At 38.0% G+C, this 26,734-nt stretch overlaps 5 protein-coding genes and 1 pseudogene across 8 annotated transcripts; 2 read left to right on the top strand and 4 right to left on the bottom strand.

Moving 5' to 3' along the window:
- Positions 1 to 367: 367 nt before the first annotated feature.
- On the top strand, positions 368 to 6,529 carry LOC145897065 (hepatocyte growth factor-regulated tyrosine kinase substrate-like). Of its 2 annotated transcripts, none has more exons than XM_082985231.1 (20): positions 368 to 505; positions 865 to 1,028; positions 1,104 to 1,320; positions 1,385 to 1,440; positions 1,505 to 1,573; positions 1,632 to 1,756; positions 1,880 to 1,958; positions 2,029 to 2,223; positions 2,488 to 2,568; positions 2,639 to 2,767; positions 2,951 to 3,158; positions 3,605 to 3,777; positions 4,070 to 4,216; positions 4,354 to 4,405; positions 4,816 to 4,907; positions 4,975 to 5,073; positions 5,391 to 5,427; positions 5,743 to 5,819; positions 5,889 to 6,026; positions 6,389 to 6,529. In XM_082985231.1, the coding sequence occupies exons 1-20, from the start codon at positions 469 to 471 to the stop codon at positions 6,452 to 6,454; spliced, it is 2,241 nt and encodes a 746-aa protein (XP_082841357.1). In that variant the 5' UTR covers positions 368 to 468; the 3' UTR covers positions 6,455 to 6,529. The 2 variants fall into 2 exon arrangements, with proteins under 2 accessions (XP_082841357.1, XP_082841355.1); XM_082985229.1 differs by having other exon boundaries at positions 4,972 to 5,073.
- A 324-nt stretch (positions 6,530 to 6,853) lies between these two features.
- LOC145897066 (uncharacterized) lies at positions 6,854 to 8,648 on the bottom strand. The gene is made up of 7 exons (XM_082985232.1): positions 8,465 to 8,648; positions 8,309 to 8,398; positions 8,140 to 8,246; positions 7,909 to 8,068; positions 7,339 to 7,581; positions 7,041 to 7,166; positions 6,854 to 6,976 (listed from the first exon to the last, which is right to left on the bottom strand). Exons 1-7 carry the CDS (start codon positions 8,555 to 8,557, stop codon positions 6,887 to 6,889), a joined length of 909 nt encoding a protein of 302 aa, XP_082841358.1. The 5' UTR covers positions 8,558 to 8,648; the 3' UTR covers positions 6,854 to 6,886.
- A 205-nt stretch (positions 8,649 to 8,853) lies between these two features.
- LOC145899822 (rac GTPase-activating protein 1-like) lies at positions 8,854 to 14,742 on the bottom strand. Of its 3 annotated transcripts, none has more exons than XM_082988740.1 (18): positions 14,604 to 14,742; positions 14,415 to 14,509; positions 14,243 to 14,350; positions 14,086 to 14,189; positions 13,537 to 13,714; positions 13,416 to 13,469; positions 13,037 to 13,108; positions 12,775 to 12,913; positions 12,643 to 12,713; positions 12,508 to 12,573; positions 12,193 to 12,336; positions 11,589 to 11,777; positions 11,354 to 11,467; positions 10,871 to 11,068; positions 10,466 to 10,616; positions 10,197 to 10,232; positions 9,736 to 9,832; positions 8,854 to 9,492 (listed from the first exon to the last, which is right to left on the bottom strand). In XM_082988740.1, exons 1-18 carry the CDS (start codon positions 14,713 to 14,715, stop codon positions 9,417 to 9,419), a joined length of 2,004 nt encoding a protein of 667 aa, XP_082844866.1. In that variant the 5' UTR covers positions 14,716 to 14,742; the 3' UTR covers positions 8,854 to 9,416. The 3 variants fall into 3 exon arrangements, with proteins under 3 accessions (XP_082844866.1, XP_082844868.1, XP_082844867.1); XM_082988742.1 differs by having other exon boundaries at positions 8,854 to 9,319; XM_082988741.1 differs by lacking the exons at positions 10,197 to 10,232; positions 13,037 to 13,108 and having other exon boundaries at positions 8,854 to 9,319.
- LOC145899823 (histone H3.3A) lies at positions 14,741 to 15,541 on the bottom strand. Its single transcript, XM_082988743.1, has one exon. It carries the CDS (start codon positions 15,493 to 15,495, stop codon positions 15,085 to 15,087), a length of 411 nt encoding a protein of 136 aa, XP_082844869.1. The 5' UTR covers positions 15,496 to 15,541; the 3' UTR covers positions 14,741 to 15,084.
- A 4,294-nt stretch (positions 15,542 to 19,835) lies between these two features.
- On the top strand, positions 19,836 to 20,937 carry LOC145897871 (uncharacterized; annotated as a pseudogene).
- A 4,042-nt stretch (positions 20,938 to 24,979) lies between these two features.
- Positions 24,980 to 26,018, bottom strand: LOC145899200 (uncharacterized). Its single transcript, XM_082987929.1, has 2 exons — positions 25,869 to 26,018; positions 24,980 to 25,612 (listed from the first exon to the last, which is right to left on the bottom strand). The coding sequence occupies exons 1-2, from the start codon at positions 25,999 to 26,001 to the stop codon at positions 25,011 to 25,013; spliced, it is 735 nt and encodes a 244-aa protein (XP_082844055.1). The 5' UTR covers positions 26,002 to 26,018; the 3' UTR covers positions 24,980 to 25,010.
- Between the last annotated feature and the right edge of the window lie 716 nt (positions 26,019 to 26,734).

The raw sequence follows: 26,734 nt of genomic DNA, 5'->3' as shown, positions 1-26,734 counted from the left end.
ATGTGACAAAACACTTGATCAACCATGCGCTACAATAATGTGCACAGTTGGAAAGGACGAAAAACACATTTATTATAAAATGAAATTTACAAATATCTTGAGACAAAAATTGTCATCATAAAAATACATCTTTATTTTTGTGGGCGTGTCTAGGAAATCGACATTGTTGTTGCACGCTTATTGCTTTGTGACGTCACAAAACTTACGATTACCAAACATCCGATTCGTGATGATCGAAAGATGGACTGTCCAGTTGTTGAACGTGAACAATGACTGTGTTATTTGCGGTATAAATGGACTTTGTTTGGAGTGAATAATATCATACAATACTGTTAATCTGTACACTTATTTTGCTTTTTCTTGTGGCAGAAAATTAAGTTATTTTGGATTAAATCTACCTTGTCGTCGTTCTGTTTGAAAAAGAGAATACGCTGATCAAAAAGCGCAAAACCAAAATAGACGAGAATCATGTTTCGCTCAAAGACACAATTTGAAAGACTACTTGGTGAGTAAACTGATTACTTGACATATACCTTGTGATTTCCTTCCAAAAACAAACAAAGTAGGGGCTAACGTTTTTAAGGAAATTAATTGTTTTTGTTAAACCGATGACCAGCTAAGCAGTATGGTGATATTTGGGCTTTAGAAACATTTGCGAAATAGAAAATATTTATCATCGGATGTTTGCACAGGAAACCTGAGAAATGACTTTCTGAACTAGTTTAAAAACCGATAAAACATTAAATGTGATCACTTTACACAAATCGGTTCAATCTTAACAATAACCCACCAACAAAACCTATAATTGTATATTTTTAAACTGAATTTGGCTTCTCATAAATATCCCATTTAACCTTGATATAGAAAAGGCAACCAGCAACTTGTTGCTTGAACCGGATCTGGAATGCAACTTGCAAATATGCGATATGATAAGGGGAGGTGATATTAAAGCAAGAGAAGCTGCGGCCATTATTAAAGCAAGAGTAATGGAGGAAAAGAACCCTCATGTTATGTTTTTTGCTATAAACGTAAGTGTCACTATGTTTTAAGTACATTCCAACTGAAGTATGTCAGCATAATAAAGTTTGTTGTTTGTGTGTAAGGTACTCGATATCACAATGAAGAACTGTGGTGAAGCAATGCACACCGAAGTACTCACCGATTCATACATAGAACAGATTAAGGAGCTTGTTAAATCGGCCACAAGTGAAAACGTTAAAAACAAACTTCTGGAAATGATTCAGGAGTGGGGTCTTGGGTTTAAGGACAAACCTGATTTAAAGGTGGCCACTAACCTGTACAACATCATGAAAGCTGAAGGTGGCATTTGAATAGGTTTATTTTCATAACTATGTATTAACACAAATTTAAATCTACCATGCAGGATACAAGTTTCCACCACAGCCTAGTAATGCAGCAGACATGTTTAAGGCTGAGACGGTAATAGCTTGTGTCATGTTTGTTTTAAAGCAACCTAACAAACAACTTATCCTTTTAACTACAGGCTCCTATATGGCATGACGGTGATGAGTGTCAAAAATGCAAAAATGAATTTTCATTTGTCACCAGAAAGGTAAATCTGGTTGTAATATTTTCTGATAAAGCACGATTCTTAACATTTTGGTTTACAGCATCATTGTCGTAACTGTGGTGGAATATTTTGTGGCAAATGTTCCAGCAAGCAAGCACATATTCCAAAATATGGCATTGAAAAAGAAGTACGAGTTTGTGACGGATGCTATGATAAACTCACCAGGTATATTTCAAAATACATGTTTCACATGTACTATATGTTATGTTGCACAATCATGCACATTTGCTAAAAATCAACTCAATATGTTTGGAAGTCTATCTATATTCAGCTCTGTTTCTTATCTAGCTCTGGAAGCAAAGGAAAATCTGATGCATCTGGACTGCCAGCGGAATACCTTAACCACCCACTTTCTAAAGAGGGCCAAGTAAGACCTAACAGCATTGGTGGCTGAAATGAAATAATCCAGTCCAGCCTAAAACTTTCTTATTGTGCAGGAGCCTCCAAAACGGGATGAGGCTGCCATGAAAGAGGAAGAGGAACTTCAACTTGCTTTGGCTCTTTCTCTGGATGAACAGGAGAATCGCAACCGTATTAGACGTGAGCAGATTAATGACTCTGTGTATACCACCGTCAATAAACAACCTGCTCCTTCTACAACTGTTGCTTCAGCTCCCCAAGCACCAGTGGTGGTAAGCTCACTTTTATTAGTTTTTTGAAGGGAGTGTTTTTGATGGAATTAGATAACAGGTGATAAACTAGGGTTGGGCCATTTCCACTTGGTAGTTTTTCTTAAAATTGAAAGGCTTAAACTTATTGAACTACAGCCATATACAAGTATGGTCAATACAAAAGTATTAAAGTAGAAATACAAGCATTTAGTTATTTTGCAGTCAAAGATTGATTTAGTTTTCTGCAGTTCACTGCGTAACCCATATTGGGATAACTTATTTTAGGACCCTGAGGAAGACCCTGATCTGGCCAGATATCTCGACAGATCCTATTGGGACAAAAAGAAGGAGGAACAAGGAAAAAAGGTAACCAAACTAAACATTAAAAAGTTCTCTCTGTTATCTGATTTCACACCAAATCTTCCTCATCTTACAGGACAAATCACAGAAAAATTCCAGCAGCAAAACTGGATCCAAGAAGTCTTCTAAAAAAGAGGTTGTGGAAGAACCAACTGAAGTAGAAAATGAGGAAACTGAAATGGTGGAACCACAAAAACAAGAAGAGGTTTACTGACACTAGTTATCATTAACATTGTTATGAAGTAACTCCATGATAACAGTCAAAAGTAAATGACTTCATTCCAGTACTTATTTGTGACAGTCCTGATGAATTAGATTTACTTTCACGGAGCTGTCAATGATGTATGCATGCACATATGTTGTATTCTGACAATTCTGTTTTATGCAGAGCCTTCAAAATGGTGATGTGCCAGACAACGAAGAGCTTCTCACCAATTTAAGAACCAGCGTGGAGATTTTTATGAACCGCATGAAGTCTGATCAATTGCGCGGCCGCTCGATTGCAAATGACCCAACTGTGCAGACACTTTTCCAGAGCATAAACAACACACATCCTATGTTGATTCAGTTCATGAATGAACTAGAGGAAAAGCGATGTGAGTGTTAATTAATTATTTAGGGTGTTTCCAAATGGGACACGATGTTTAAGAGGCTTTATGTGTGTTGCCACCTGTTGCAATTAAACTGATTGCCAACCTAAAATTCAAAATGGTTTAAAAAATTAAACATCAATATGGATATAAATATGTATTTATCCTTTAAATGATTATATATATATAATTATTTCTTAACTTTTTTTTTGTAAAGATTTTGTGACTTTGGTTTTCAGTAATGTTTTTTTGTGAGAATAACTGTTGTGATATCACTGCAATTACAAAAGAATAAAAAATAAATATAAAATATCTGTGATGTAAGTTTCATTGATTCATATGTTCATACATCAACTTATATTATCCAATCATGTGAATTTAATGTTTATCTCATACCAGTGGAGTATTTGTGTTTAAGTTGACACAAGATAATGTAGCGTGGATGTGTTAAGTGCACCAAGAAGCATTGCAAGACAAGCTAGTTCAATTGCGAGATGCTCGTGCTGCCCTCGACGCTTTGAGAAATGAACATGCAGAGAAAATGAAGAGAGCAGCTGAGGAAGCAGAACGTCAACGACAAATCCAAATGGTGCAAAAGCTGGAACTGATGAGGCAGAAAAAACAGGTGCACACATCTGTTATTGCTAATACAATGTTTTGATTAAAAAACAGATTAATTTCAACCTTTTTGTTTGTTTGCAATGTAAAATCCAGGGAAAAGTATTTTTCTAAAGAAAATTGCAATGAAGATTCCATGTAAACTGTCAATTGTAAAAAAATTACCTATGAAAGATCTGCATCTCACTGATATAGGTACTTTTGCTCAGTGACAAAAATAAAAGACATGTTTGAAGGAAAAATGCAGATCTGTATCGTAAATATTTTTTTGCCTTACTGACATTGTTGTTAATGCACAGGAGTACTTGGCATATCAGCGACAACTCGCTTTGCAAAGAATGCAAGAGCAAGAGATGGCCAGACAGGCAAGGCTGGAACAACAGAAGCATTTTATCCAACAACGGGCAATGCAGCCAACTATGCTCATTGCAGGTTACAATACACAGGTGGGCTGCCCTGAAGGTCTATGAAATGTAAAGTAAACATGCCTTTTGTAAATGTGTCTAAAGAACACATTCTTTTTAATGTAAAGTAAACATGCCTTTTGTAAATGTGGGATTTGAATGTAATGTTGGATTTTTAGTACATGCAGCAGCCTCCAGTCAACATGGAAGGCCAGGGTCCTGAAGCCCAAGGTAATATAGAACATAAATCTCTAATGACTCTTATGTGGGTTTGGTGTCTCCAAATATGTATTGAGCTATTTTGATCCATATCATATGAATGTCACCCAAATTGCAATAAGGAACTACTGTGAAGGACAAGTAAAGCTGCTTATAGTTATACAGGGCATGTGAAGCATTTTATAACATAGATTACAGTTTAAAAAAAGTCTACGTAACCAATGCTAAATTCATTGAAAGCAAAAATTTTTGGTTGCATCGTTAACCATTTTTTTTGCACTAGAAATTTTAAAAGAATAGAATTTATTTATTTGGTCCAATGCCCGGAATCTAAAATAAACAGTAAACCACAAAGGGGAAGCATTTGCCTAGTCATTGCTGTGGAGTCACAAACACAAAACTATGAAACTGTATTTGTTCAGGTATGATAAACAACCAATACAACATGTATGGTGGATATCCTCAAACTCCGACTAACCAACCAATGCAGTATCCACAGGCCGGTGCTGTTGCAGTAAGTTTATCATTTTATGGTTGCCTGTATCTCTCAATAATGTTGTATATTAACAATTTATCAGCAGGTTCCAACAGGTCAATATGCTGGTGGTCAGACTAACGCTGGTTACACTCCTGTCACTACTTACGGAGGAAGTTATGATTCAAATGCCTACAACCAACAGGTTTGTAACCTGTTTCTCCGACCAAACAATTTACATAAACATGCTGTTATGCCCTGCAATGGACAGTAGTCCAATAAAGTAATCCGTCAATAAAACTGGTGCATGAAAAGTATAGTAAATCCAAAAATAGGTTAAAGTTGTGGTAAATGCTCAATTAAAGTAGTCCTATAAACATTCCAAGTTGTCAAATACAATGAATTTAAAATCAGTTACTTTTAATGACAAATAGCATCTGTTTTCCCATTTTGTTTCTGGAATTTCCTTTTTTTGTTTGGTTATAACGATGTTTTAATATTGAATAAAAATTGTATTAACAGGGTGCCCAAGGTCAACACATGCAACAAGCACCACCAGGTAAGCTTGTTTAAGTTGTGTATTTCACAACTGTGTGTTGTCTACGATAGTACAAATAGCAAGTAGTTTTGTATTTTTCAAAAACTATCGCTCTGACATAAAAAGATAAATCAATCAATGTTTCGTCCGTCGTGTGTTAAAGCTTGGTGAAAAAGGTTGGTAATATACAATCTTTGTATTTTTTTGAGCCAGAAGGACAGTTTTTGAAAAATAGTTTTAAATGTTTGCTAAGCATATCACGTGCAAAAAATCTTGCTGTACGTTGACAATGAAATTGCAAAACTTAAAAAAATGACAAAATTGTTTATTTGCTAGATTCGTACAACATGGCACAAATGAACCAATCATTGCCGAACACTGGTGCACCGACTCCCATAGCAGGCCAGCAACAGGTAAAATTTACAATTATTTATGGTTTATTGACGTCCAGGATTATGTACCTACTCAAACTTGCTTGCCAGGTGGTAGCAACTGCCCCACCTCCTACACCCCAGCCAGCCCCCATTCCCCAACAGATGACAGCCCCACAACATGGTGATCCCAACCAGGCAGCATACCAAGTGCCACCCCAGCAGCAACAACAATATTACCAGCCCCAGGTATGTGGGTAGTACTAATTTCTCAGGTTATGTTGTACTGAGCAAAGTAAAGGTGGTTGGTAAGACAAATAAAAATTTCATAGTCATCAGTCGGAAGTACCAATTTCATAGTTTTACAAATTTCATGGTTTTACCAAAATAGCATAGTTAACAGCCAACAGTAATAATCGTCAGTTTATTTTACAATTTATTGTTATTCTTGTGTTGCCAATTAGTTAAATATAACGTATCTATCCATTTTATGCCCAATACATTGATAAAACATCTTGTTTACTTTCATTCCATCTTGTTTTTAGGTTTTGCCAGAGTGGCAAATTAAGAGCTTTATTTCAATTCTCAACAATTATGTTCTTATTTTGTAGGATGCTCCGCCTGCGGCCCCTGCCCAACACCAAACTCCAGCAGACCTGCTTATTTCATTTGATTAAAGACTTGTGTTGTCTTACAATGCTTGGTGACTGTTGTGTATCCAGTTTGATGGCTCCTATATAAGTGTATCAAGGCATAAATATATACAACACTGATAATAATTAAAAATCCCATTAGATTTAAGGACTGTGCAATATTGATCTATTCTTGTATATTTTGACAGTGTTTTATATCAGATAAATTACTTGAGTGATTTTGGTTACAAAACAACAATATTGTGACTTGCGAATCTTGTTGAATGTGAAAAAGCGCTTTTGGACAAATACATGCATGTTTCTGCATGAAATAACTACGCATAAAATTTTCAACTTATCGTCTGCAAATGGACTGTAGACATGTCTGTATCCAATAAACTGGATCTGGAGTCCATAAACCCGTAACAACAATTTTTTTAATATTGTGGAACTTTTATTGCACAAAAAGAAATGAAATCAAGAAATGACAGGAATCAATTGCTGCTTCGGATCCATTCCAGTGATGCGAGATATCAGGCTTATTTTCTTTCTTCCCTTTGGTGTTCTCTAATGTAAAAACAAAAAACATCACTCATTTGCTAAATAAGCTTGCAGCTGTGTTTTTTTTTACCTTTTTTGGTGGAACGTAACCATCTTGATGAACCTTCATGTGCTTCATTAAACTGTGTTTGTAGGCAAAACTTCTTTCACATGTTTGGTGTGGGCACTTGAAATTGTGTTGATTTAAATGGACAACCTTGAAAATATTATTGGATCTGACAATAAAACTTGCAACAAAGTGTCTTAGGGTTACCTAACCACCTTGCTTCATTCAATAATTTTGTAAAAAGTTGTATTGTACTACAGATAATACAAACTAAACAGTGAACAACAAAATTTACGTAGAGGTAATACAACAGTGAACAAACCTTTACATGAGACTTCAGATTACTCTTTCTCACAAAGGTTTTGTCACACTTGCGACATTTGTAAACTTGTCGTTCCTCACTATGTACTGCCTTGTGCTCCTTCAATCTACATGCCATATGAAACACTTTATCACATACAGAACATTTGAATTCTTTGGGATGGTGGATGGCGATGTGGCTTCTGAGGTCTGACCAAGTAGTAAGACTTTTATCACATTGAGTGCACTGGTAGCCGTTGTGAACCTTAACAAAATCAAATTTACTTGCATAAATTTATGAAGTCAATGCAAAGAATGCATACAGGCATTTTTACCAAATAAACTCTCTTATGTTGAATAAAAATTTAGCAATGTAAGTACAATTCAAAGACATGCATTACTAGTTGCTTAATTTTTACCTTTTAGGACAAAATGTCATTTTTATTATTGTATTCATTCATTCATTGGTTTATTTTTGCCCAAAGTATTTCAGCAATAAAAAGATGGGGAATGCGAAAGTATGGGCAGGGGGACGCTGGATTAACCTTCAGGTTTTCGGTGCCAAGCGTCACCCTTGGTCTAATTGTATTACCTTCATATGCCTATTTCTATGGGCTTGTGTTAAAAATGATCTATCACATATTGCACAACTGAATGGAGGTATTCTAGTATGGACGTATGAATGCTGGGTAACTAAATGGTGCTTCGTAAATGATGCCTCACATCCTTCCACAGGACAATCATAAGGTTTTCTATTAAAATAAAAAAAATTATTGCATTAAACAACCTATAGATGGGGTAGGCTAACAATATTGAGCTATACTTTAATTTTGGATGAGGCCTCAATCCCTTATGCATAGTTTGTTTATGCTTGTGATATGATGATGCTGTGGTAAAACTTTTCGCACATCCATCTTCTTCACAATGTATCTAAAAATCAAGAAATAGTAAAAAGTTTTTTTTTTTAAAAAAGCCAATTTGCCATTTCATACCCAGTTTTGGCTATCGTGTGTCAATTGATGTCTTTTTAGAATTTCAGAATCTGCATATACTTTTCCGCAAATCTCGCATTCGTCTGTCCACTAAAAAAATATTTACACATCTTAAATACACATCATATATGAATATATTTAGCAATTTAAAACTACCTCTGATTTGTCCACGTGATTTCTTCCAAAATGAAGCCGTAGATGTCGTTTACTCTTGTATTGTTTTCCACATAATTCGCAAGTAACAGTCATGATAGCTCATAATCAATTACCACGTTACACTAACGGGAAAAAACAACACTAACAGCCCAAACGACAAACTACTTTTTAGAAATTCACCAAAGAACACATATTTGCTTTTCTCACACGTGCGACGCACTGAAGCATGAAGCATTTTTTTTAAAATACAACGAAATAGTCGTTTTTATAAGCGGGAAATCCTGTGTGGCCCAAGTTAGGCCATACTACTTAGTGTTTGTATCCTTATTACCTGATGTTTTCTCTGCCCCAAATAGTCCAAAAACAAATCAGAAATGTATGAACGATAACAGTATTTATTGTATTCCCGCCCAACGCCACACGGTATATATAGTCAGTTTACAGGTGATAACGCTAGCTAAAATAATGTACGAAAGCAGACAAACCAGCAACAGTAGGCAAACAGTTTGCTTCAGAATATTCCAATGCCAAAAATAACTTACAAACAGAGCCAAAATGCCGTATGGGAAAATCTTGGCATGCTTTTTATACAAGGGCAGCGTGACAAATGAAACGCAAATTAGAACACTGAAATAGCAAGCAAAATTGCCACCAAAAATGTCTCAAATTACCAGCAAACGTCAAAGGCGAGTGTACAGGGCAGCACTCTATCATTATTGTCAGTGAGAAAAGCAAAAGTCAGAAACAACAATACAGATGGGTAATGTTGAATCCGTTGACAAAGGTTCCGACAGTCATCAGTGAAGGCTAGGCGAAGCAAAATATGACGTTTCCTTCCGTTTTCCGCGTCCAAAACTGTATCAGAAATGGGAAAACACCAAAGGGTTAGTTTTCGTCATGCGTGTTATGAGAGGTAGGGCAGGACAATAAACATGCATATTAGTGAGAGGGGTCAGACTACCGGACCGAACAACTTTGTCATGGGCGAACGTTTTGTATGCGTTCTCTTTGTGGTGCTCGAAGCTTTTCTAGAGTAACATCAAGTAGTTTTGTAAGGGTTTCCACAAAAACCAACAGCCAAAGGCCGGAAATTTTTTTCTACTTCAAGATTAAATAGTAATTATATAGAAGTTTTCCGTTTCTCGTATGCTAGTAAAATATGGTGTAAAATGTAAAAAAATGTTATATTGCATACATTATAGGTGGTTTGTATTCCAGGTTTATGGAAGGGGAAACAAAAAAATTGTTGAGAAACATATATCTGTACTTACGGAGTTCCACCCAAATACTTCTTGGCTCTCTCTGCCAAAGAACTGCTTGATGGAGTTTTCCTTGGGGAGCCGAGCGGACCGAGCAAACTTTCTGGAGCTGAAAACAGATCAGGTAAAACTGTATATAGAACTACCATGAAACGCTATAGCAGTACGGGCGTTCACCGTCAAATTGGTAGACAAACACGAGGTTCGAGCAGTTGTTAGTGGTTAATGGCAATATTTACTGTACGGTTCATGCGACTATAACTGTGTTTTCACAAAAAGGAATGCAATATTAAGATACAATTTACTATAATGTGGAGGATTTTGCCACATTCTTCCTTTACCACTAGAGAAAAAAGTCCTATGATGTTAATAACTGTTTCATGCAATAACATTGGCACTGAGCAATGAGTATAGATCCATGCAATGCAACGGACGTGACAACATGACATTTTGCAAAACCCTTATCGGTCTACCTTTCATATTCGGAACATTGGACTGGTCATCTTTATCTGTGCATTAAAACGGTTAATAAGGAGGTGCTCCATGGTAAAAAAGCTGCAAAACTGGTAACAGCCTCGAAAGTAGGAGAGGGCTCTTAACTTTTTTACGCGAGTGCGTTATTGAGCCATAAAAACTCGCGAAAACATCCCCAGATCTACACGACATTCCAACTTAACCACAAGTTTGAGGAAGGCAAATGCATATAAGATAATAGAATGTAAAACATGTGGTGGGTTTTCACCTTTGTATGTTTCCGGTGTGTTTGGGACGCGTCTGTGACTTTGCGGCGTCTCCACTGAACCCAGCATTGCTTTTTCCAAACATTTCGCGTAATAATCGGCAGGCAACATCAGAAGTTTGGTCATTACCTTCTCCTGGTCAATGGCGGCGTACTACACATAAAACGAAATCTTGTGATTAACTATGATATCATATAAATTTGAAGGCAGCAATAATTACAACCATCAAATACATTTTTTCAGTTTTGATCGAAAACTTGCGATTGTCAGAAGAATAAACATAAACATGTCGCCTGTTGTTAGCCATAAACAAAAAAATAACCAACGACATTCTGTAACGATACTTTGTGTAACCTCGAGTACAGCACAATTACACTCGTTACTCACAAATATGCACACAATTTTACCTGTAGATCTTTCATTGCAGGTTCGGGTGAGCTGTAGCCGATCAAAGACGGCCCGACAGCTTTTGCCACCGCCTCAATCGACATCCGGGTCTCTTTGGTTTCGGCGATACGTTGAAAGTGGAGCATCAAGAACATGATCGTGTCGCGATTTGAAGCTGGAAGTTCGTTCAAGACCTGATACATGGCCGAGTCGTGCTCCTGCGTTCAAATCGTGAATGTTATAAAAATGCAGGGGTTTAGCAAAAACAAAAAATTGTCCGCCAATTCCACGTGAGTGAAAAAAACGATTTACGCATTGTTTTCGGGTGTAAACAACTGGACAAAAACATTTGTTGTGCAAATTTTGCAAAAGTTACTTGATTCTTTTTATTAAGGCAAAATTTTCACATAAAAAATCCTCATGTAGGTCGATGTAACTAAATTCTAAATACATAGGTTTATGATACAGAACTTATAACTCTTAATATAAATTGTTTAAATTACCTGGATAGCTGCTTCAATAAACTTGGGTCGTAATGCGAACGTGACAATCGGTTCCTTCAGTGTAACTCGCAGAAAATCTTTCACCAACGAACACAAGGCGTGGATATCAGTAACCTTGAACAAAACAAATAATTCACTAAATTTCCAAAGAAGCTCCAAAAACTCAACACGGTAAGAAGAAATCATGGAACCTCTATGCCTAAAATCAAAGAGTGGGACAAAACCAGGTGTTTACCTCCATCAGCTTGGGTATGGATTTTCCTTTGAATTTCTCACGAAGTTCTTTAACAATCCGTAGCATTCCGGGCACTCGATACAACCCGACTTCATCCAAACCGCGTCTCTCTATCTCCTGCACTGTGTGGTAGATGATTGGTGGAATTTTGGGAGCCTCGTCGGATGCCAGGTAATCTTCCAATGAGTTCTGCGTGTATATATAACAAATATGATAGTGTCGACTAGACAAATCTAACAGCGAATACTGCCGTTTAAAAAAACATTGACGTTTGTCAAATTCGAGTCCACTAGGGAGGACAAACTCTAACGATTTTAATGGGAATAACACGCTTGACAAGCGCAACAGTAGAAACAGGTTCGCTGCCAAAAGTGCGTGTATATACATCTCACTATAAACACGGTTCCTTCTTATGTGCAACGATGGCCGCGGATCAAAGTAGGTACACTCTTGTCATTTGTAACAATTCCAAAAGAAAAAAAGCGAAACGGGGCCTTCAACGTAATTGTATATTTTAAACACTGTAGTGTACATATAATAAACAGTGTATAATGTTTAGATATGTGCAACCGCAAACCATGCAAATGAAGGCGTTGGTACTTGCCTTTTCGCTGCTTGTTGAAGAAGGCGAACCGGGGGTCGGATCGCAAGCCAGAGACCTGATCCCATCTTCACACTCTGGGTGGGCGACCAAACGGCACTCCAAACACTTCACTGCTTTCTTGCCGAACTGTATTCGCTTGCCGCACTACAAGAGACGACAAGACGTAAGAACATATGGTCGCTAGTGAATTTCATCATTGCTAGTTAGTTTGAAAACTTTCTGTTTGTTAAGTTGAATAATTTATTTGAACTGATGTATGGAGCGTAACGAGACATTAAAATTTTATTTTGAAAAAGTAAAATTCCACACGTATACCGGTTTGCAAGTTTCCTTTGTAATCACACACGGCTTCGTCTGAAGATTGTGCTTCTTTGCAAACACCTGCACATGACAAACAAAAACATAACAAATCGTCAATTAAAAGAACGGTAACAGGAACAATAAAAGTACCTTTGGCTTGGTTGGAGCGCTCGGCCAAAACGTCTCTACTTCACTGCTTTGTGTTTCAGACTCCGACGTGGCTGCATAAAAGGTTGAATGTGCACTTACACTGAATACGACGTAACTACCGGTGAGTATTACTTGCACTTTTTCTGCGGTGTTCTCTCGATGGTCTGCGTCTACCTTGATGGGGGTTCGGTCTACTAAAACTCTTCTCCAACTTCTCAATGCACATCGTAGCCGGGCCGTCCACAGTGCAACGAATAGATTCATTCGCCCCCTGAAAAAAAACGATAATTTCGGTTGGTCACCAATAATTTTCAAGGTTCTCGGATGGCAAGTGCACAAATAGAGGACATGCTGCAGTAAGATGTATGTATTGCAGTTTTGAAGTGCTACGTACCAATACAAAGCTGTCATTGTCAAGAGCATTGTGATAGCTGTCACTGTGCGCAGCAGCACTTCTTGGCGCAGGCTAAAGGGCAACATGCGTTAATGTAAAGTTGACAAACAATGAATAAGAGCATGTTAAAGGATGGTTGAATTCAGATAAATCATGCCACATTACACAAACAAGCACTCGCTATCACTCTAATTATTAGATACATATATATCATTAAAGCATCAGCGAAACTTTAGTATTAGCAGTATTATGGTGAAGTTTATGCTTGTCTTTACATAGAACAAAAAAAATTAAAGGATCACAACACAAGCATGCAAAGGATAGCATAGTTTATCTGAAACAGAATGTTGGGAAGCACAATGAGTATTACCACACTTACCGCATCACTTCTAAAACGCTTCGGCATGGTTTCATCATCATTTCCAAATGCTCTCTGAAAATGTATACGTACAATTTTTATGTACATTTAGGCACAGAAGTCACATTGGCAAGTCACACACCCTTGCTGCCATTCGTCCCCGCTTCCACTTCTTGCCATTTCTCAACGATCCGTCAAGATCATCTTCTGTGACGTCAAATGAAATGTCAGAGTAATCTGATAACATAGACCCTGTCTCATCAATCGGGTCCAACTTTCTATAAGCTCCCTTCATGCCACTTCTTGGTGACTGAAAACGACTGCAGAAGCAAAAACGACATATTGTAAACAACAGTTAATGCAAAACAGTCAAGTATCAAAACCCAGCTGCATGGTTTACAACTGAAAATCCACCTTGCACTTAAAGGTAATACAGTCATGCGTAAGCCATAGAAGGACAAACAATCTTTGAAAAAGCAAAGGTGAATTTGATAACTGAAAACTGTTAAAATATATGGCATAAACACTCTGCAATTAACTTATAAGCTCTGCTTTCATGTCCACGATTGTAAGACTGTTAAAACCGATTCAAATTATTTTGAAACAGATTGTATTTTCTTAAAATATACTCAAGGATTAAATATCTAGTAAAAAGAGTCACAAAACACGTAAAAAAAAATATTTCACATGCCTTGCATTAAGAAAATCCAGCTTTCTCTGTTGCTCCTCACTAAGTGTCCCTGTTGAAGATGAGTCGGAAAGCAAAAGCTCACGCACTAACATAATTTGGTTGTCCTAAAAACAGTGACAGTGAAGCAAAAAAATAACACCTAAATTAAATTGCCTACAAGGTCATCGCGGTCAAGTTCTGCCTTTTGACGTCCCTGCATCTCTACTTCTATTTGTCTCCTTGCATGCTTCAACTTGATAAAAAGGGCATTTTTCTCTGCCTCACTCTGCAGAAGAAAAACATTTAACCAACAATTAGGCCAAGAACCAAAAATGTATGAGTCAGTTTACTTTAGTAAGTCTTTCCTGCAGGTCTAAACATCTTTGTTCTGCAACATTCCATTTTTGTCGGCACTGTTCAAAGTGCTGAGCAAACTGAAGGAATTCTGGAACAGAAAATCATTGTGTTGAGTATTAGTCCAATTTAACATGCAAATTGTTAACAAATGAAAGACAGCAGTATATATATGTTTATATTACCTTTTTCACAGCTTCCCTCAACCAATGTGTTGTATGCTCGAATCACTTCATCAAATTGATTCACCAACGACAGCTTGCAAAAAGCTTTGTCAGCGACAGTTTTAATCGGCATTGTAAACTAGTTTACCATCTAAAACCTAAAATCGAAGATTTTTTTATTTTATAAATACATGACCAAATAAAACATGCCTATGTACTTCATAATACTACAAAGATCAAGACATGTAATGAAGATTAACAGATAAACCATATAATGTGTTTGTTTTAATATGTATTGTGAAAAAAGTGTTAAGAGTGAAGCGGAATGCAATGGGAAAGACAAATAGGCTAAAATGTAAAAACTGTTTTAACTGAGGTAAGCAACTCAAGAGGAATGTGAAAATTAAAGTTTGTACACACAAACAGTGCCTCAAAAATGTTATTCAGGTATTAGCAGTCACTACATGTGGAGCCTTTTTTAACCAAGGCAGTGGTCTAAGATTTAAGCTCTTTCTCCACGAATTCTTCTTGCCAGTTGGATGTCCTTTGGCATGATGGTCACTCTTTTAGCATGAATAGCACACAAGTTGGTGTCTTCAAACAAACCAACCAAGTATGCCTCACTGGCTTCTTGTAGAGCTCCTATGGCAGCACTTTGAAACCTCAGATCTGTCTTAAAATCTTGGGCAATTTCTCTGACCAAACGTTGAAATGGAAGCTTTCTGATCAACAACTCAGTTGACTTTTGGTATCTTCGGATTTCACGGAGGGCAACTGTTCCAGGACGGTAACGATGTGGTTTCTTTACACCCCCTGTTGATGGAGCACTTTTTCTTGCTGCTTTTGTGGCAAGCTGCTTCCTGGGTGCCTTTCCACCAGTTGATTTTCTGGCTGTTTGCTTTGTTCTTGCCATTATCTTTACCTAAAAGTGATTGTCGTACCAAGTGATGTGTCAACCAATTTCTGCAATAAAACAGTCTGGTTATAACAAACAAATATATTTAGGCTATACTTTTTGTTCTCACACAGTCTTATCTTTTTTGCAACCTGTACCAATTTAAGACTCTTTATGTTTTAGACACGGTTACGCAGTACATTAAGAAACTTTTGAACGAGAAAATACAGCAAATTTATGCACACAACGTTTAGATTGACTGCTCTTTTTAGAGCCAAATAAAAACGCTTGCCTTCCTGCCATTCTCTCTTTTCAAACCCAGATTTGATTTGACCGCGCTTCTTTGTGACGTCACAGAAATCATTATTCTCACTTGAGTTCAAGCAAACACAAAAAAGAAATTTAAATTTAATGGTGATTGAGAAACACAAGTACGAAAACGAACCCAATTTCAGGGCACCGGCCTATATCACAATGACAGCACAGTATATCAAACAAGAAATGCACGTTTTCCAATATACAGTAAACAAATTTTAACGAAACCGCCAAACACAATTTTTTGAAGTCAGAATGTAAAACAGCTAATCTGGCAAACTGCTAAATTATAACAACAAACGTATTTTTTAACGATCTGTTAAGTTATTTCGTGAGGCCCAAAATGCGAAAACTTTTGGGCTCTAATACTATAACTCTTGGGACATTTTGACAACTTTTACGAATTTTGCGTCTACGGTGAAACATTGACTTTTATTTACGAAAGGGGCAGAAACTGTTTCACCTCCCTACACATCCATTGGCAAAATGTGCACCAATTTGTAAAAAATTGAACAAGCTTGTATAAGCCATATAACGCCTGGCGTCAAGAATTCTTAACGTTTTACTATGCAATATACCTCTCAGTCAATGCCGATAACGCGGAATTCTTTACGCTTAACATTGTCTAGGTTTGTTTTTATGGATTCACTGCGGCAACAAATAGTAACGACACACGTGTTTTCTAGTTGTTTTTAGAAAGATGCTTGACTGGTAGCAGTTTAGGTCTTACACATTGGAGTTACACTTTGCAGACTTATCGCACGCGTCTATTTGTTCATGGCGAGATTCGTGTCATACTCCCCTTGACAGCCCCTGGTAACAGGAAATATCCAACTCGTACACAGCCGGAGATGAATTAAGTCAATACACTGACATAAACTTTGACGTTCAACTTTGTATCCTACGTGAGGTTTGTGTAATTTAACATGCGTGCTTTTTATGAAAAATAAATTCACAACCGACGTATTCCTGAAATTCAAGTTGTTGTGTTTGTCAGTGGCCACAACGTATTTGAAAACTTAATTAGAAAAAAACATTAGGTTAAATGTGGAGTTTTCCCTGCCACTCTATGTTCTTTGAAAAGGTTCTCTGCAAAACTGGCAACCGCAAAGGCTGCCAAGGCTAAGTGCGTGTGGGAGGAAGGTTTTATCAGCCTGTGGTTTTAACTCTGTTACAGCGAGAACCTAACGGCACGAACGGAAACTACAACCACCCTGCATTTACTATTGATAACTATAATTGATTTGTCTTTGGGTACCATGCAACCACTGCTACTGCATTGGGCCTACACATTACATGTGATTAACTTTGAAATGCTTGTGATGAAACTTCTGCATTCGGGTGAGCACGGTCGTTTAAATCCTTTCTGTCGTGATGGTCTCATGGTCCATAAAAACAAATAGACCACAAAAAAGTGGCGTCAGGGTTTCTTTGGAAACAAACCGATTGCAACATACTGGAATAACAAAACAAATACAGTTTAAACCGATTGCGCAAGTACGTAATAGTCGCTGTTCTCAACATACCTGCGGGTGTTCAATGCACTGAGAAATATGCCGAAAGTTGAACCGGTTACATATACCTTCCACGACTGCAAAATTTGTATCGTTGTTTTGTTGTCAAACCTCCAACTAGTTCATTTAACCCCCCTAAGAACTATTATACATATGGATAACGTGGAATGTTGGATATAATATAAGACTGTAAGCAACACCAACGGCTTTACTTATTACTACTTTTATTTACGGTAACACGTGAGCATTTATTTGGTTAATGTGATATTAAATATATCCGTATGAAATACACATGGCGAATATATGTCCAGGTCGTAGCAGGTGCTGATTTGACAAGGAATAATGTACAGTTATTAATAGGACATGTACAACATTTCAAAAGTAGGTCTCCACCGAAAAATAATATTTACAACACCTAAATGCTTGCAGTCGATGTTAAAAAAGTGGTTTTGCAATATACATACAGATACTCTATACGTTTATACGCAACAGGCAAAAGCTCAAAGGAAGATGGTCTATTTTTTTGTCAAACATGGCATCCGGTTTCGCAATTTAGCCATCAAAATGCATTTATTAAACACTTTAGACTTAAGTGACCTAAACAACTGTTTTTATTTTTACAGCAACCCCTTTAGGATTACTAAATGTTTTCATAAGATAAGAAATGTCAAAAATTAAGTTCAACAATCATTTGATCAATGTGGCAATTTTTTGGACAAGCTAGATTTTCCCGTCGAGTATATCCAATACCAACTGAAGCTCTGGACAGACATTCAGCATTTCGTTGCGCCCCTCGTCAAATGTGGGCGCTTTATAAACACAAAAGTTGCTCTTCGATACGTCAAAGTGTTTGCCAAAAAGTTTTCCCTTTGTTTCCATCTCTCCGGTCATGGTGTACTTGATTCCATGATGGGAGGTTCCTGTTTTATTCGTCTGGTAATTGACTGTGATTTCCGTCTTCTTGTTGTAAGTAATCACAATATTATTTGACTCTTTTTTGAAGATACCTATGTGGTCATCGGATTCTTTGCGCACTTTTGTTATGTGGCGGCACCCGTTACCAGAAATGTGAAGAAGAAGAATTTCATCTCCTTCCTCGGCTGTGACTTTATAAAACAACTTTATTTCATCATTTTCCTTTGCTTTGAAATGCCAAGTGCGTTTTTTATTGGTACCAAACATTACATCCACCGCAATAGAATTGTCTCTTGGTACCAATAGAAGATGGACTTTACCTTTTTTGGAGCTTTGTTTGGGAGAAAGTGGAGCATTAATGTTTGTCTTAGGTTTGTCTTTGGGCGCTTTCTTTCTTCAATCACCTAAAATGCAATAACGGAATCTGTAATATTTGGAGGCGAAATCATTATTTAAAATATATAATTTGCATCCAATTTACAAACTTTCAACAAAGATTATCAATAGTACTTGGCTACTTTATTTAAACAGTTACGTGACAAGTGGTGTCTCACCCATTCTTTTAAACATCTGTGAAACTCTTTTTGCTTGTTCTTTAAACCATTGTTTGTTTTTTTGGCGAATTTAGCCACTTTAATTATTTTTAAATAGGCACATTTAACGGCAGGTTCATCGAAGTCCACATTTTCCACGGGAGAACCTTCCATTTTGGGATCTGTTTCACGAACTATAACATAATACATCGCTCCGTATAAACGACCATAATTTGTACGAAGTATACATGATATTTTAGAATATAGCCTAAAGGTAGCCTACAAACACAATATTTTTATTTGATGCTGAAATTTATTAATAAACCTGTAAAATTCTAAGTGTTAGTAATGTAAGGTTCACAGGCTTCGCAGCCAAGGCATTGCAGCCAAGCTGGATCAGCCACTTTTCCCGACAAGTGGAAGCGAGATCTGAAAAATCAAGCTGCCCGTGAGGTTTGAACTCACGACCCTGGGCTAACCATGTAACAAATTGATTTCCAACCGCTGGAAGCGAGATCCTTTGACCAAATTTGTTTGGTGCGCACAATTAAACCGAAAAGTCAGAACTAGTTTATATGTTTAAACTCCGGGAACAAAATTTTATTTTAGTTTAATACAATTTGTTTTCTTAGATGCAACAGCATATGTTGTTTTGGCTAACTCCTATTGATCTCACTATTTGCAGTCATTCAGTAAGCCTAATTTACATGTTTCCTTCGTATCAAATCGCCCTGGACCAGATTTTAGCCCCATTGAACCAATTTTCTGCCACCACAATCACTGTTTATGAAATTAACATGTAGAGATAGCAAGTTTTTGTCGCTTCAATTGGCAAAGTTACCCACAGGCCGAGCTATTTTACAAAATTTTGCTCCCCTAAAGACTGTGCGCCCAAGTCGGTTGTCTAGTTATGGATTTATGGCAACAACACACTTTATTGCCCTATTTGTTTTTCGGAGAAACTGGTACCGAAATCCCTATGACGCAAACCATCGCCTCGTTACGGTTTTTAGGGCCGTAAAATATGTTGATTTGCGAATCGTCATAAGGCTTGATTTCATAGCTCAGGTAACCAACAGCCATGCCCGCCAGCTCCAGTTCAAGCACTGAAAGAAAAGTATGTCGTATGCCTAAAAGAGCTGCGACAATGGTGTTTTTTGGAAGCAAAGTCCATATTTGTAAAGAAATAAACTTGGAGACTGTTCATGTCGAAGTACAAAAACCTGAAAGAATCATTGACAAAATACGAATGACTTCTCAGTCGGGCGATATGGAACAGAGCGTTTTTCAACAGGTAGCACTATTCATAAATTTGCAAACCCAACCGGTATGTGTGCTTGTTGAAACCCTGAGAGTTAACTTAAAACCTTTGCAACGGCCGGAACATCTTTGGTTCACAGATAACTTGGTTGACCCAACTACAAATTCACCCCGGACAGAGGAAAAATCTTTATCCTCACAATCATTACCCGATCCCAGATCACCAACACAAAGAAATAACAGTGATCTTGCCAACAATACTACGCTAATATTTTTAGACTTGGAGGCCACAGGTTTGGACACACGATAGAATATCGAGATATGCATGGTGAAGGTTTCTGAGGAAAAGCTATTGTCAGGCGAAATTGATACAATTACAGATGAATGTGACATGATGAGACTAGCTGTAGACCCTTTAATAGAAATAAACGAGGATGCAGGCGAGTTGTCCCAGTTGACAGGTTCGATGTTAACACAGAGTGAATACATGCCTTTCAACAGCGATATGGCGGCGGCTGTATGGAAGTTCATCGAAAGGTAATCGGGCCCAGTGTGTCTTGTTGCCAATTCTGGAAACAGGTTTGATTTTGAAGTTTTGGTCTCACACATGGAACTTTTTCCAAACCGCAATGAAGCGCTCGCTTCAGCGCGTGAAATCTTACGACACATTCATTAGGTTCAAGTGCATGCGCGTATGGCGAACCAGCCTCAGTCTGGCAGCGTTTTACGCCGACTGCTTCGACGGAGAGGAGATACCTCACTCGCACACAGCTGAAGGTGACGTCATTGCACTGATAAAGGTTGTGGCAAGCAACCCAAAAGTGTTGGATACAACAAAAGCAGCCAACCTGATCAAAGCAGTCAAACGTCGTCGCAAAGCCAAAGCTAAACCATCGAAAACAACAAAAAGAATGCAAGATTAGAAGTTATTTATTTTAGATTTTTCCATCCCGATACATAAGCCTACTGTATATCGATTATGTTGTTTATAAATTCAGCGAAAATCGACGTTGTATTAAGAACCCATTTAGTCACATCTATTCTGCAACACCATCAAACTAAATAATGTATTTTGCCTGTATATAATCTCAGGGTTAGATTGCTGATATGTTTTGTGTAGTATTGTCATGACAAAGTGTGTATGTTCTGTTATATATTTGCGCGTAATCGCTATTCGCTATAACGCTTCGGGCACAATGTTGAGCAATGCGTATGTTTTGGTGCTGTATACAACAACTTGTTGTAAATGTTACGCCCCGCTACACACCTGGTTCACGTGACGATGCAAGCGGTGCCAGTGTTATCTATTCCTTTTTCCTTGTGTTTTTCTTGCGTTTTCCCTACGTTTTATGTGCGTGATGCTTTACTGTTGACATAACGCCCTGAAGAAGTCTCGCCGGATGGCAGACGAAACGTTGGTTTCCAATAAACACTTTAGAAACTAAGTGCCAGAAGAGCAATTCTGATAGATAAAAACTCCTTCAGAAACCAATAACGATGCAAAAGCCTGTGAGAAGGATTCTATCGGTCAATTCTCTATTATCGACCATGTGAAGTCACACGAAAACACTTTTCTTGAATCTCTGTGTTTCAAAAACTTCTCTAATCTTGACTGTTTTTTGAATTTTATCTCTCCGAAACCCATGGTATCGACTGCAGAGTCCTCAACAACTCGCAACAACCTAATATTCTCATACTTAGAAGCAACTGGTCTGCACACCGGTAAAATTACCGAGATGATTTTGATTTTATTTGATATACTGATTACGCATCTGGATTCCCACATTGAACAGAAACAGTCAATTATGCATGTTGAAGCCGGAGATCTGGTAAGTTTTGTGGGCTCCTATCACACGTATGTTGAGTTTAGTCACCTGCCCGGTCGACGAATACTGGGTTTGGCCATCCTTTACGAAAGTTGCTGCGACGGAGCGGAAATACCGAATTCTCACACAGCTGAGGGTGACGTGATTGTGTTGATGAAAGTGGTGGCTTGCAAGTGAAGCAAACCAATCTATTGAAGGAAGTTGTTCATAGTTATTACTATTATCTGCGCAACAGCTTTTCTATAAAAAAAAGAAACAAAGAAGAGGAGCCGTTGTAATACCATGCTGACACGATTTGTTTCCTATCGGGTCCTATTCGTTGAGTTTATGATGTGTACAGAAGAGGTTTCACCACTACGTTTTCTCACAAAGTGCAGAACTGAAACTTAGCAAATGAGTAACTAGGCGTAGCTATAAAAAATGGCTATTGCGTGGGTGTTAATGCAAAACGGCATCAATTTTCCGGTTCATGTGTTCTGTTATATATTTGCGCGTAATCGCTATTCGCTAACGCTTTGGGCACAATGTTGATGACTCTCTTGGACTAATTCAAAACGTTGTTGTTTTGCTCAAACACTGGTTAGAAAATTTACACCTCGGAGATTGTCGTAATGGCCCAAGGGTTGAGACCTTGTTCAACAAATGGTTGTTGGCCATTTGTACAAATAGAAGTAAGTCTCGTTTTGTTCAGTGCTAAAAGTATGAGGCTCGTTTTGTTTACAGTTTTGGACTTGCGTTGGGGTAACTATAGGTGCCTTTGAATCCTGTGCAGCTTGATCAAAATGAACAAAATACGCTATTTGCATTTTGTACAAATGAAACATAATCATTTTATTTACATTACGCAATATATTAGAACACACACATATATACTATTATACAGAGCCACATGCATCGGGGTGTAGGCCAAGTTATTGCGGGTTGTCAGGTTTATCCTCCTATTGCGGGATTTTGTGCTTGAAGCACGTTGAGAACTTGCTGTAACTCGGGACACACATTCAGCATTTTATCCAAATTATCATCGAATCCATTCGCTTTGTGTATGATGCAGTTATTTGTTGTAACTGTCAGATGCTTTCCGAACAAGTTGCCATTTGTTGCAAGCTCCCCGGTAACCTCGTATGTGATGCCACTGGACGTGCGCCCTTTCGTTTGCGTCTGCCAACCAGACTTGATCTTCACCTCATCACCATTGTAACTGATTGTAATGGCGTCTGACTTCTTTTTGAATATCTCAATGTGAACGTCACTATCCTTGCGGACTTTTGTGATGTCACGACACCCGCTGCCATAAATGTAAAGAAGTGTTATTTCATCATTTTTGCAGGCAGAAATGGTGTAAACAGCCCTGTCCTCATTTTCATTCTCAGTACAGTTAAAGCGCCATGTGCGGACTTCCGAACAAAAGAGTATTTTATACAATAAGCGTATTGTACTCGAGCTATGTGTGCAATAGCAGAGAAATATACTTTTTCCACCTAAAAAGCTAATAAAAACTCTGAGATGGAGTTTGAGAACTTTGATGACGTGCAAATCCTGGAGATGGAGGACGATCATACAAAACGTCTATTCCTGGAGACGCTCCACATCCACAAAAACGACAATTGCATAAACGATAATGAGCAATGCGTATATTTTGGTGCTGTATACAACAACTTGTTGTAAATGTTACGCCCCGCTGCACACCTGGTTCACGTGACGATGCAAGCGGTGCCAGTGTTATCTATGCCTTTTTCCTTGTGCTTTTCTTGCGTTTTCCCTACGTTTTATGTGCGTGATGCTTTACTGTTGACATAACCCTGAAGAAGTCTCGCCGGATGGCAGACGAAACGTTGGTTTCCAATAAACACTTTAGAAACTAAGTGCCAGAAGAGCAATTCTGATAGATAAAAACTCCTTCAGAAACCAATAACGATGCAAAAGCCTGTGAGAAGGATTCTATCGGTCAATTCTCTATTATCGACCATGTGAAGTCACACGAAAACACTTTTCTTGAATCTCTGTGTTTCAAAAACTTCTCTAATCTTGACTGTTTTTTGAATTTTATCTCTCCGAAACCCATGGTATCGACTGCAGAGTCCTCAACAACTCGCAACAACCTAATATTCTCAGACTTAGAAGCAACTGGTCTGCACACCGGTAAAATTACCGAGATGATTTTGATTTTATTTGATATACTGATTACGCATCTGGATTCCCACATTGAACAGAAACAGTCAATTATGCATGTTGAAGCCGGAGATCTGGTAAGTTTTGTGGGCTCCTATCACACGTATGTTGAGTTTAGTCACCTGCCCGGTCGACGAATACTGGGTTTGGCCATCCTTTACGAAAGTTGCTGCGACGGAGCGGAAATACCGAATTCTCACACAGCTGAGGGTGACGTGATTGTGTTAATGAAAGTGGTGGCTTGCAAGTGAAGCAAACCAATCTATTGAAGGAAGTTGTTCATAGTTATTACTATTATCTGCGCAACAGCTTTTCCATAAAAAAAAGAAACAAAGAAGAGGAGCCGTTGTAATACCATGCTGACACGATTATTTCACTCTCGGGTCCTATTCGTTGAGTTTATGATGTGTACAGAAGAGGTTTCACCACTACGTTTTCTCACAAAGTGCAGAACTAAAGTTTGGCAAATGAGTAACTAGGCGTAGCTATAAAAAATGGCTATTGCGTGGGTGTTAATGCAAAACGGCATCAATTTTCCGGTTCATATGTTCTGTTATATATTTGCGCGTAATCGCTATTCGCTGACGCTTCGTGCACAATGTTGATGACTCTCTTGGACTAATTCAAAACGTTGTTGTTTTACTCAAACACTGGTTAGAAAATTTACACCTCGGAGATTGTCGTAATGGCCCAAGGGTTGAGACCTTGTTCAACAAATGGTTGTTGGCCATTTGTACAAATAGAAGTAAGTCTCGTTTTGTTCAGTGCTAAAAGTATGAGGCTCGTTTTGTTTACAATTTCGGACTTGCGTTGGGGTAATTAGGTGCCTTTGAATCCTGTGCAGCTTGATCAAATAAAACAAAATACGCTATTTGCATTTTGTACAAATGAACATAAGCATTTTATTCACATTACGCAATATATTAGAACACACACATATATACTATTATACAGAGCCACTTGCATCGGAGTGTAGGCCAAGTTATTGCGGGTTGTCAGGTTTATCCTCCTATTGCGGGATTTTGTGCTTGAAGCACGTTGAGAACTTGCTGTAACTCGGGACACACATTCAGCATTTTATCCAAATTATCATCGAATCCATTCGCTTTGTGTATGATGCAGTTATTTGTTGTAACTGTCAGATGCTTTCCGAACAAGTTGCCATTTGTTGCAAGCTCCCCGGTAACCTCGTATGTGATGCCACTGGACGTGCGCCCTTTCGTTTGCGTCTGCCAACCGGACTTGATCTTCACCTCATCACCATTGTAACTGATTGTAATGGCGTCTGACTTCTTTTTGAATATCTCAATGTGAACGTCACTATCCTTGCGGACTTTTGTGATGTCACGACACCCGCTGCCATAAATGTAAAGAAGTGTTATTTCATCATTTTTGCAGGCAGAAATGGTGTAAAAAGCCCTGTCCTCATTTTTATTATCAGTACAGTTGAAGCGCCATGTGCGGACTTCTGAACCAAAGAGTATTTTTACAACCGTCGCCTTGTTTTGTGGCACAAGAAACAGGTGGGCCTTTTCACTTCTCGGACATTTAATCAGTTGTTCCAGAATGGATCTTAAATTTTCTCCATTCATTGTGTCGCCATCTTCAAAAAAACACCACGTATAACGTTCAAGTGGAAGACCCAGCTATAATTTAAAATTATCAAGAGTTTATGCACACATTGCAATTTGTCTAAGACGCTTGAGTCTCTGTCGTTTTAGTGGTTGTGATTCTACCTCCAAAGTTATTATTTAATCGGCAAGTGCAAAACCCCTGTTACAATGTTTCCCAAACATTATATCCAAACATATTTTTTAGTTACAGAAATCTTTGTAAGTGTCACATATAGAATTACTCACCTGGGCATATGTTGATGAAACTGTTGTTGAAATTGATGTTGTATATGTTATTACTGCAGTTGTTATGATCTCTACCACAAGTTTCCGAATTGCCAGGAAACGTCCCAATATCCTGGAACTGTGTGTGAACCATTCTATATCTTAAGTATATTTTTTCTAAAATTGTAATAATGACGATTATATCATATATGTACAAAAGAGCCATAATGATCATTGAGAGCTGCAGACAAGTGACCTATAAGGTATATCAGTGCAGCTGGTGGCAAACTATGACTGTATATATGGGTTGTCAAGTATCGGTTACCAAACAGCCAACATTTCCACGTGATGCCTGGAAGCTACCACAAAGTCGAAATCTGTGTGCCAGCTAGTTTAAACGCTAACCCATGCAGTGCCACAGTCAAAGACTGCACTAGTGTGTGTACACCCTGTCTTCAGCTGTCGACAATAAACCTAAAACAAACAAATTAGTTCTATGTACGACAAAAAGTAAAAAGTAATGAACCAAACTTGAAGCCTAAGAACAACACAAAAAGTGCTCAAAATAAGACCAACGATCAGCTATGTACTTAATACTCCGCTTGTTCGCAATAAATTCTGTAGTTCCTGTTTCGGAGTGCGCAACTTTATCTTGCGGTTTACTGCTTGTGGTATGATTTCTGTGGAGGTCAATACCGTTTTGAATGCAAAAGGTACTGGCTAAATCCTGTGATTTTTATAAGTAAACTGCATTCTTATATACGGGTATTTTTTGCATGAATTTTGCTTTGATCAAGTAAAGCAAAAACCACGCATGCACCACATATTCCAAAGGTCGCTGTGTTGTTTCGAAAGCTTAGCATCCGCTGTTAAAACTTATCAAGAAT

The sequence above is a fragment of the Ascidia mentula genome, chromosome 4 (genome assembly GCF_947561715.1).
Source record: "Ascidia mentula chromosome 4, kaAscMent1.1, whole genome shotgun sequence".
Classification (NCBI taxonomy): Eukaryota; Metazoa; Chordata; class Ascidiacea; order Phlebobranchia; family Ascidiidae; genus Ascidia; species Ascidia mentula.
The sequence above is the reverse complement of the archived record's forward strand: the minus strand, read 5'-3'. Positions and strand labels throughout refer to the sequence as shown.